This window comes from Nerophis ophidion, linkage group LG03 (assembly GCF_033978795.1).
Source record: "Nerophis ophidion isolate RoL-2023_Sa linkage group LG03, RoL_Noph_v1.0, whole genome shotgun sequence".
NCBI classification, from domain to species: domain Eukaryota; kingdom Metazoa; phylum Chordata; class Actinopteri; order Syngnathiformes; family Syngnathidae; genus Nerophis; species Nerophis ophidion.
In genome coordinates this window covers 28,656,819-28,668,840 of record NC_084613.1, presented here as the reverse complement: position 1 = coordinate 28,668,840, position 12,022 = coordinate 28,656,819, and the positions used below count along the sequence as shown (strand labels likewise).

At 41.1% G+C, this 12,022-nt stretch overlaps 1 protein-coding gene across 2 annotated transcripts in view; it reads left to right on the top strand.

Moving 5' to 3' along the window:
* The window catches only part of chd2 (chromodomain helicase DNA binding protein 2), a 68,229-nt gene extending 56,474 nt beyond the window's left edge, over positions 1-11,755 (top strand). Inside the window, exons 35-38 of one of the 2 annotated variants that reach the window (XM_061894788.1) lie at positions 168-267; positions 352-532; positions 7,939-8,185; positions 10,714-11,755. In XM_061894788.1, coding sequence (XP_061750772.1) covers positions 168-267; positions 352-532; positions 7,939-8,185; positions 10,714-10,999 — 814 coding nt within the window. In that variant the 3' untranslated portion in view covers positions 11,000-11,755. Of the gene's footprint in view, positions 1-167; positions 268-348; positions 533-7,938; positions 8,186-10,713 lie in introns of both variants that reach the window. The other variant, XM_061894786.1, reaches the window with a different exon arrangement.
* The last annotated feature ends 267 nt before the right edge of the window (positions 11,756-12,022 follow it).

The window sequence follows — 12,022 nt, the reverse complement described above, 5'->3', positions numbered from 1 at the left end:
AGTAGTCTCCGACACCCAAAAGATTATGCGTCCTGCTTTTTGCCTCTAGGCGTGACACAGAATGGAACATGGTTCGCACACGATGGCATATTTGGTTCACTACCTAAATTGAAACGTTTGCAAGTAGAGAAAGGGATTCGTAAAACATTTTGTCCTGTTTTCCACAGAAACCTCTGGATTTTTGTGTCCAAATTCACCGAGTTTGGCGCCAGGAAGCTCCACAAGCTTTACAAAATGGCCCAGAAGAAACGATCACATGATGATGAGGCAAGTGGCCGACGAATGTAGCATTCAGTGTTGGAACTGCTTTATGGCGCAGACCTTCAACTTTTTGATGGACGTTTCCAGAAGGAGGTGAAGAAGAAGGACGACCCCGCAGGCAAAGTTAAAGCTTTCCGGCCCGAAGCCTCCAGTTCCAGTCGGGATTCCTCGGGACCGCAGTCAGCGTCGTCCCACTCGGCAAAGTCAGGTCCACACGGGCACCACAGAGACCCTTACAACATGGGCAACAAACGGCACTTTGGCAATGACGGTACGTGGAAATCTTTATATTTAATTTATTTTCCTGAACAAAGACTACAACTAGAGATGTAAGAAAAATAGATTTTCGAATAAATCACTATTCTTATTTTTAACGATAGTTAATCAATTTAAAAAATATATTTTTTTATATTTTTATTGTTATTATTATTATTTATTATTATTTTTTAAATGTATTTAGTTAGTTATGTTCTTAAATCTGTCCTGTCCAGGTACTCCGGCAAATCATATTGTTGAGGTAGATGATTTTCTGTACAGATTTATTTTAGAAAAGAGAAGTGTGGGATACTTGTTGCATTTTTTTGTATTTGACCTTCGTAAATGTTTGGGAATAATTTTATTAAACAATACCAGTTTTCTGTAAAGTAACATAAACATGTATCAGAGCTGTTTGTCTATTTTTTGAAGGAATGTAGTTAATCATACAACTGGCATACAGTGTAATTAAAAAAACTTGATTGTGAATTGACTCGTTACCCCCAAGAATCGAATCAAAATGTGTGCTGCCCAAAGATTCACAGCCTTAAGTACTACTAGTGAGACTAGTGATAATGTGTGATACTAAATCAGAATTTAGAGTACTGATACAATAGTAGACTAGAATGTACAATACAATTGCAATACTTGACCTAAGTTCATGATACTACTGTAAACTAGTGTTTTCCATGCTATTGCAATTAGGGGTACACAAGGGATGTAACAATATGAAAATTTCATATCTCGGTTATCGTGACCAAAATAATTAAGGGTAATCATTATTATGGCAGTATTGTTGAATGTGGTCATAAGTACTAGTACACAATGAAATCTTTGACCTTTTTTTTAATTTTTTTTAACTAAAATAAATAGACACTCTTTTGCTCATTTTGTGTTTTTTATGCTCCTCTGGTAGTGTTTTAGTCTTAATATTTTTTCCGTGTTAATGTCTAAGCTTTTATTGTTTTTACTGTAGCACTTTAAGATTTATCTAGATGAAAAGTGCATGGCAAATAAAGTTGATTATAATCATTTATTAATTCTGGTGGGTGTTAGACTCTTCAGCGGTCCTTGAATGGACCGCAAAACAGTATATAAATCAATTACTGTGTTTTCTTAAAATGCACAATTTGTAGGTTCAATTTGCACAAATAAATAACTTAGTTGCGTGGACAGGAATGTGTTTGTATCAATTTAGTTGAGGTTATATCTTTTCTTAATGGGGAAAGAAGTTAATGTATCATATTTTCATGTTAGCATTCAAGTTAGCGTGCTGGCGCCAGTCAGTCTGTGAGTTTATCAAAGTGCAGTTATCAATCACGATTTTTCGATAATTTTAATTTAAAACGGTAATATTAACCGTCGGGAGTTTTACTGTGGTTATCATTAATATCGTTTATCGTTATATCCCGAGGGTGCACATGCGGATATGAAGAATTATGACGTCCACCCTTCCATCCATTTTCTACCGCTTGTCCCTTTCGGGGTCGCGGGTGGTGCTGGAGCCTATCTCAGCTGCATTCGGGCGGAAGCCGGAGTACACCCTGGACAAGTCGCCACCTCATCGCAGGGCCAACACAGATAGACAGACAACATTCACACTCACATTCACAGGTGCATGTTTTTGGAGGTGGGAGGAAGCCGGAGGGACCGGAGGGAACCCACGCAGTCACTGGGAGAACATGCAAACTTTACCCAAAGATCCCGAGCCTGGGATTGATCTCAGGACATTCGTCTTGTGAGTCACAACGATAAATCCGATAACCAATATCGGAGAAAAATACACTCTTAATTAGGCGATATTATTCTTGCTGTGCTGTAGTCCAATCAAGTTCCCCTTTTCTCCATTAAGCATTGTAAACAAACATGGTGTCAACAACAGTATAGGACTTCATCACTGTTTTATAGGAGACCTTTCACTCGCGATTTGCACCAAATTTCTGCGAACATTTAACTGAGAGGGAAAAACATCGTACTTCAACGCATCACTCTTTATCAGCCACCTAAAATGCCAGTATCACTGCGACGGGGTTTTGAAAGCCTACGAAGAGGCCTGCTGCTATAGAAGATGCTTCAAAGACATTTGTGCACATACTAAATCCAAATTTAATAAACATTCCATATCATTAAAGGATTGGTATCTGTATCAGTATCGACTTGGAAAAAAAATATTGTGCATCCCTAATTGATGATACCAAACCAGGTTTTAGGATATTGGATTTGATCAGTACAATACTTTTGCAATATGAAAACAAGGTGTATGATACTATTGCAATACTTGACAAGGGTTTTTGATATTACACAAGAGTTTTTAAAATACTAGACCAAGCAAGGTGTGTGATACTAGACTGGAGCTTACTTCACTACTGCAGTACTTAGACCCAGGGTTTACGTCATAATTACAATTTTTCAGGGTTTTTGATACCTGACCATGATTTACGATAACATTGAGATACTAGAACAGGTGTGTGTCACAAGAACGGGTAAATAAATACTCGACCAGGGTACGCAGTACTACTACACTCAACCCCTTATAGTTGCATATTACTTACACATACAAAGTCTCCAAAGCAGAAGCATATTTAAAAGTATCCAGTAACAAATGTGTCCGCATCATTCAACTTACTGCATCTTAAATTAAGAAATTATTGTGGGAAAGTGCCACCTAAATACCAATTACCACGCCACTTCAACTTAAAAACAGCATAAATCAATTACAAATAGTTCATAGTGTCATGTACATCGTGTATATACCCCCCCATTTTTTGTACATAATATTTTTCAAATCACCTGACGTGTACTGTGTATATGTACATAATTTATAAAAAGTAAATAACATAATCTTTTATATACATGTTACTATAACATTTATATAAACAATTACATTATATATATTTTATTATTGAATGTAGCACATGTGATGAATATTTAATGGACCACATTGGAAACAAGCCTTTTGGCTTTTCGTGCCATCCATTTGCCTCTTTAAAGCATTACATAGAATCTATTTTTTAGGATGTCAATAAACTTCTCAATCAATACTATGTTTACAATGAAAATTCAATCAATCAATCAATCAATGTTTACTTATATAGCCCTAAATCACTAGTGTCTCAAAGGGCTGCACAAACCACCACGACATCCTCGGTAGGCCCACATAAGGGCAAGGAAAACTCACACCCAGTGGGATATTGGTGACAATAATGACCCAGTGGGACGTCGGTGACAATGATGACTATGAGAACCTTGGAGAGGAGGAAAGCAATGGATCTCGAGCGGATCTAACATGATACTGTGAAAGTTCAATCCACAATGGATACAACACAGTCGCGAGAGTCCAGTCCAAAGCGGATCCAACACAGCAGCGAGAGTCCCGTTCACAGCGGAGCCAGCAGGAAACCATCCCAAGCGTAGGCGGACCAGCAGCGCAGAGATGTCCCCAGCCGATACACAGGCAAGCAGTACATGGCCACCGGATCGGACCGGACCCCCTCCACACGGGAGAGTGGGACATAGAAGAAAAAGAAAAGAAACGGCAGATCAACTGGTCTAAAAAGGGAGTCTATTTAAAGGCTAGAGTCTATTTAAAGGCTAGAGTATACAAATGAGTTTTAAGGTGAGACTTAAATGCTTCTACTGAGGTGGCATCGCGAACTGTTACCGGGAGGGTATTCCAGAGTACTGGAGCCCGAACGGAAAATGCTCTATAGCCCGCAGACTTTTTTTGGGCTTTGGGAATCACTAATAAGCCGGAGTCCTTTGAACGCAGATTTCTTGCCGGGACATATGGTACAATACAATCGGCAAGATAAGATGGAGCTAGACCGTGTAGTATTTTATACGTAAGTAGTAAAACCTTAAAGTCACATCTTAAGTGCACAGGAAGCCAGTGCAGGTGAGCCAGTACAGGCGTAATGTGATCAAACTTTCTTGTTCTTGTCAAAAGTCTAGCAGCCGCATTTTGTACCAACTGTAATCTTTTAATGCTAGACATGGGGGGACCCGAAAATAATACGTTACAGTAGTCGAGGTGAGACTTAACAAACGCATGGATAATGATCTCAGCGTCTTTAGTGGACAGAATGGAGCGAATTTTAGCGATGTTACGGAGATGAAAGAAGGCCGTTTTAGTAACGCTTTTGATGTGTGCCTCAAAGGAGAGAGTTGGGTCGAAGATAATACCCAGATTCTTTACCGTGTCGCCTTGTTTAATTGTTTGGTTGTCAAATGTTAGAGTTGTATTATTAAATAGAGTTCGGTGTCTAGCAGGACCGATAATCAGCATTTCCGTTTTTTTGGCGTTGAGTTGCAAAAAGTTAGCGGACATCCATTGTTTAATTTCATTAAGACACGCCTCCAGCTGACTACAATCCGGCGTGTTGGTCAGCTTTAGGGGCATGTAGAGTTGGGTGTCATCAGCATAACAGTGAAAGCTAATACCGTATTTGCGTATGATGTCACCTAGCGGCAGCATGTAGATGCTGAAGAGTGTAGGGCCAAGGACCGAACCCTGGGGAACTCCACACGTTACCTTAACGTAGTCCGAGGTCACATTGTTATGGGAGACACACTGCATCCTATCAGTAAGATAAGAGTTAAACCAAGACAGGGCTAAGTCTGACATACCAATTCGTGTTTTGATACGTTCTAATAAAATATTATGATCGACGGTATCGAAAGCAGCGCTAAGATCGAGGAGCAGCAACATAGATGACGCATCAGAATCCATCGTTAGCAATAGATCATTAGTCATTTTTGCGAGGGCTGTCTCCGTGGAGTGATTTGCCCTGAAACCGGATTGAAAGGTTTCACATAGATTGTTAGACGCTAAGTGTTCATTTAACTGCTCCGCAACAATTTTTCCAAGGATTTTTGAAATAAAGGGAAGGTGAGACACCGGTCGGTAATTTACCATGAGGTCAGGATCGAGGTTAGGTCTTTTAAGAAGAGGATGAATAACCGCTTTGTTGAATGCTAGGGGAACAGTGCCCGAGGAGAGTGATAAGTTTATAATATTTAGCACTGATGGACCTAATAATACAAAGAGCTCCTTGATCAGTTTCCCAGGAAGAGGGTCAAGTAAACATGTTGTCTGTTTTATTCCATTTACACGTTGTAACAATTCCTCTAATGTTATTTCCTCAAAACGAGAGAAACTATTTTGGAGGGCAGTATCCGCCGTATATACAATCGTGTCAGTGTTAATAGAACCCCGTTGTAGCTGGGACGCATTGTCTTTAATCTCCTTTCTAATGACTTCAATTTTCTTACTAAAGAATTGCATAAAGTCATCAGCTGAGTGGGTTGAGCTACTGGAAGGAGTCCCTTGTTGGGTTAGCGATGCTACCGTACTAAACAAAAATTTAGGATCGTTTTTATTACGGTGGATGAGATTTCAGTAATATTTAGCTTTAGCTAAGGTAAGCATGCGTTTATAAGTTATTAAACCATCACTCCATGCTTGATGGTGCACCTCAAGTTTAGTCGTGCGCCATTTGCGTTCCAGCTTTCTACATAATAATTTCTGAGCTCTAGTTTCTTCTGTAAACCACGGGGTGCGCTTTTTTGGAGCCTTTTTTAACTTTAGCGGTGCTATGTTATCAATGGTTTCGCGCAGGGTGTCGTTAAAGTTGTTAGTGAGGTTATCAATAGAGCCCACATACTTTGGGAATGGTGCCATTACCGAGGGCAGTAGGTCAGCAAGAGTTGTCGTTGTGGCTGTATTAATGTTGCGGCTGCTATAGCAGTTATTATTATTATTAGTTTGACGAACATGCGTCTGAACCTCGAATTTTATAAGGTAATGATCGGACAATACTTTAGTATACGGGAGTATCGTAACTTTGGAAACGGTGATGCCCCTGACAAGCACTAGGTCTATCGTATTACCGTTGCGATGCGTGGGTTCATTTATTATTTGAGTGAGACCACAGCTATCAATTACAGTCTGGAGCGCTACGCACGGTGGGTCCGATGGGGTATTCATATGGATATTAAAGTCCCCCATTATGATTATATTATCGGCGTGTGTCACTAGATCAGCAACGAACTCTGAGAATTCATTAATAAAGTCCGAATAGGGCCCCGGGGGGCGGTAGATAACAGCCAGGTGTAGAGGCAGCGGTGTGACAGACCTCATAGTAAGCACCTCAAACGATTTATATGTATTATTTATGTTAGGACTAAGGTTAAAGTTTTCGTTGTATATTAGTGCGACCCCCCCACCCCTTTTGAGCGGACAGGCAATATGCGCATGTGTAAAGTTAGGAGGACATGCCTCATTTAGCGCAAAAAAGTCGTTTGGTTTAAGCCAGGTTTCGCTGAGACCGATGACGTTAAGATTGTTGTTTCTGATAATATCATTAACTAACAACCTTTTAGGAGACAATGATCTTATGTTTAAAAAACCTATATTATAGGTAGTGGGCTGTTTTAGGGAGTTTTTGATCAAATTATCCGTAGTAGCAATATTAATAATGTTGTGTTTATTATGCCCAGTGCATTTAGTATAGTTACGACCATATCTAGGAATTGATACGACAGGAATTTTCCGATTGTTTGATTGTTGCTTTGATAAACTGCACGCATCATGGTTAGCCACCTCAGTAACGGGGATTTTCCGATTGTTTGTCTGTTGCTTTGATAAACTGCACGCATCATAGTTAGCCACCTCAGTAAAACACATGTCCAACTATGAAACACTCAAAGCAGAAAAAACTTGTTCTAATTTAACTGACTCCTTACCCAGACCAGTAGTCTCGCATTTTCCATCTAAATCCGTCTTCGGGATGGAGGAAAGTGGTGTTCTGTGGGGATTAGCCTTCTGCTTTGTTTTTAGCCCCGCTCGGCATCCGCGTTTCCGATCACACCGCTGGCGTCTGCTCCGTAGACGGCCCCCGCTGCTACTAGACTCCCCTGCTTCACAGGCCGCTGGATGTAGCCGCCGACGTATTCCCATGCTAGTTAGCAAGTCTAGCACGCAAGTGTCTATCAGTCCAAAACGGCCCGATATGTCCACATCCAGAAGTGTCTGGCGGTCGTACGTGATCACGGAGTGACCACGATGTGAGCCAGCCATAAAGTTTGTGGAATTGTCCGGTATTTCTGCCAAATGTTCCATCTTTAGCAGGAGCTCCTCGAGAGCGCAGCCCGTCCGGGCGCCGCCATCTTGGATAAAATTATGATTCTTATGGGGTTGGAATTTGTTCGGGATAGTTGACCATTGTTTAAGAGAGTGTTATGGTACTAGACCAGGGTATGCAATACTATTTTGATATTTAACACATGGTACACAATATTTTAACATGGTTTTTACAGTACCAGACCAAGTTTCCTGTATTTGTATTGAGCACAACAGACTTCAAATACGACCAAAGTGTGAATAACTTTTGACTTGGAGTAAATATGTGCTCCACTCTACAGACCGAGGAGACTGGCAGAGGGAGCGCAAATACAATCACCCCGGCAACAGTAACCCGTCTTGGCAGGGGGAGCGCCACCATCCATACGACGGCCACCGCTACAAGGACCACTACGGCGATCGGCACTCTCATGGGGACTCGTATCGCAGCTCGGGCGGTTACCGTAACAACAGCTCCCCCCGCAAGAGGCCTTATGACCAGTACAGCAACGTCCGCGACCAAAGGACCCACCGGCCGTACTACGACAGGTGACTTGAAACACGGCACATTATGTTGCGCTCTGAACATCAAACCTTATAGTCAGTAGCAGGGGTGTCCAAACGTCTTCCACCAAGGGCCGCGTACTGAAAAGGCTAAGCATGCGGCGGCTATTTTGATTTTTTTTTTTAATGTGTAAAAAAATGCTGAAAACATAGATCATATTTACTTAAAGGCAGACCTTTGTGTCAGATTTGTATTACAGGTGACGTAATTCTTCTCGTTGGCCATTGCTCATAGTAATCCGATATCAGCACAAATGGTACATAAGTCAAACAGAGAACAATGCTAGGTATAAAAAACATTAATGTAATTATTGTTAACTGTACCGAATGGACTTATGCTGTCTTAGAGTTGAAATGGAGTAAACTTTTTTTTTTTGCAACACCTAGTGGTCATAATAATTTATTTAACTGATGATGTAGTAAGTGCAGTGATGCGGACCTGTTTGTTACAATATTAACAGTAGTATGCTACTGCCTTGGAGAGTTTAAATCGCTATTTAATATTATTTGATATTTATTGACAAATGTGTTTTAAACTGCGATATTCTTCGATTATGGACACTAATTATGTATGTCGAGCTTGCGCTAGTCCGATACTAGATATTTTGTATGAATCAGATCGATATCTCATATCAATATCATATCGGACACCCCCAGTTATTAGTATCAACATTTAGGCTTTTTCTTACTGCAGTGTTAATTGTTATGTAAAGGTGGAGGTAATAATCAGACATGGAGGATTATAAAATTGATTCGTAAACGTCAATAATTGGTAATCGATTTATTTGTTGTAAATAAAGTAATTCAGACAGTTTTAAAATCATGCTGACTGCAGCGAGCTTAATCACAGAGAGATCAGACCAGCTCCTTTATTAGGGAACTCATGTTCCAATTTTGCAAACATTTCCATACATTTAATAAATGTGATTACAATTTCGTATTACAAATGCAGTGTTTTTAAAAGTTCCTCTACTGCAGACCACCTTCTTGATCGATATCTTTTATAATCAAGCAAGACCAACAAAAATGCAACAAACGCGGTGAAACATAAATGCAAAGGGGTAAAAAACAATCACTGATTCGATATAATATCACTTGTTTTGCAACGATATTACATCGAGCATCATTATCCAGCATTATCTGCTGGTCACATTGTATATCACAGCCAATTTAACTGTATATCATGACACGTATTAACTCATATGTCGCATAAAAAAAGTACAGATTTTAACCATTGGAATCATTTCTATAGTTTGAAAACATTGAGCGGGCTGCATTGAAATGATCATTATGTGTTATAATGCCCAGGTAGCCCAGTTAACTGCATTTTTTATGCTGTTTTGCAAGACCTGCGTCACATGACTTCAAACTTGGCACTTCATTGGCTGGTTCTTGAACAGGATCGATTGCTTTAGCCTTATTTTATCGGAAGTGAGTCTAGCTGAGATTGGCACCAGCGCCCCCCACAATCCCAAAGGGAATAAGCAGTAGAAAATGGATGGATGGGGCTTCACGGTGGCAGAGGGGTTAGTGCGTCTGCCTCACAATACAAAGGTCCTGCAGTCCTGGGATCAATCCCGGGCTCGGGATCTTTCTGTGTGGAGTTTGCATGTTCTCCCCGTGAATGCGTGGGTTCCCTCCGGGTACTCCGGTTTCCTCCCACCTCCAAAGACATGCACCTGGGGATAGGTTGATTGGCAACACTATATTGGCCCTAGTGTGTGAATGTTGTCTGTTTATCTGTGTTGGCCCTGCGATGAGGTGGCGACTTGTCCAGGGTGTACCCCGCCTTCCGCCCGATTGTAGCTGAGATAGGCGCCAGCGCCCCCCGCGACCCCAAAAGGGAATAAGCGGTAGAAAATGGATGGATGGGAAAATGGATGGATGGATGGATGGACTCTTGCTTTTTGAAGGAGTAAATTTTTCGACAGAATTTTTCAGCACTAATATTTTTTTACACTAAATTTTAAAACATTTAATTTTTTTATTTATTAAATTGTCAACATATTTTGATGTAAAAAAAAATGTGTTCACAGAGGTCAAACGCAGAAAATTCAGTTAAATAGAAACTCAATAGACGGCTAGAAGACTGAATGTTACTTCTACTTCCGGTTCAAAGTTTTAAACAGCAGGAAATCCTTGTAGGCATGCACCCAGGTGAACCTGCAGTGAGGGAACTCGTCTAAATGATGGTGCCCTAGCACAAACAACAAACTATTTATGTGTCTTTGTATGTGTTTAATGAAAACTAAATGCTTATGGCCGTCAGCGAAGAAAAATCCAAAAATTAGCTGCAGGATAATTTTAATGCTCTGGAATTGAAGGTAGGTTTGTCTTTATATATAGCATACAGGTATAATAAATGTGCCATAGCTGTTTATGCAAATTATACAATGATGTCATATTGACACCCGTGCGCAACAAAATGTGATTATGTGTTTTGATTCCCATCTATTTGGTACTAAAGCGTTACTTTGAAGTCTAACAACCTCCTGTCTGTTCTCATGTCTCAGACATCCAGAGCCCAAAAGAAGACGTCCGGACGACTTCCGCCCCAACTACCACCAGGGCCGGGAAACCCCTCAGGACTTCCGCCGGATGCCTGACCACAGACCGGGCGGTCCGCCCGGTCCGGATCACTACGGCCGACCCTTCCATCCGGACAAACCTCCGCCGCCGCCGCTGGATCCTCGCTCCCCGCAAGCGCAGAAGTCGCCGCATGACTCCCGCTCGCCTCTGGAGCGCCCCGCAGACCCCAACGCCCTCCCGGACCCCAACTGGAACAACAGGAAGACATAAAGTGTAAAGTGTTGCAGTCCTCTGCTGGAAGGTACGACTTGAGCAAACAATACCAGTAAGAGCCAGAGGAACACTTAGTCCCATGGACTACTTTCCTAACTCTTGACTCATCTCAATCCTAAAAGTGCCTAAAAGGGTTTTTTGGGGGGGCCTTTTTTCCACAAAAGTATCGGAACACGCTCAGCAGGAACCATGACAACCAGGATGCATTTTTGTGTTTCGCTTTCTAAAACTGAACTTGACGGAGCCATGTCAGAAGTCAGAAGTAAGAACCACTTTGTCAATCATGTACAAGCTGCAGTATTGTCTCACAACACTACAAGTTCTGCGGGAACTACTCCAACCATGTCTTTGGTTCTTTGCCTGACAGTATTATGATCCTTCTTCTCAATCACCTTCAAACTCCCAGTGCCAAGTTTTACCTTCTTTCTTTCTTCTGCTTCTCACGTGTGTGCCTTATTTACATGTCCGCTTGCCTCCAGGATCACCGCAGGACTCCAAGTATTCCACAGTCACTTTTCTTAAGGACAGGCGGAGAGCAGGGAAGGGACCATTGTGTTGTGTGATGATAACCACAGAAAGGTGTTTCTTCTCCTTCCTCTTCCACTTCCTCCACGTCAAGCAGGCTCCCCGTCTTGTATCATATGTTCTTGAGGAAAAATAATTTATATTTGTGATGAAACCACTCTTGATGAGAAATGTGCTGTACATATGTTTGGACATATGTAATAAAACTTTGTTACACAAAGGACTAAACTTAGTGGCTCAATAGTATTGGGACACATTTGGCTAAAACAATTTGGCCCGGGGCAGAAAGCCGACTGCGTGCAAAGTAACTATATGCTGTATATGTGTATGTGCAGTATGTGTGTGTCGCGGTCAAAAGTTTACATACACTTGTAAAGAACATAATGTCATGGCTGTCTTCAGTTTCCAATAATTTCTCCAACTCTTATTTTTTTGTGATAGAGTGATTGGGGCACATACTTGTTGGTCACAAAAAACTTTCATGAAGTTTAGTTG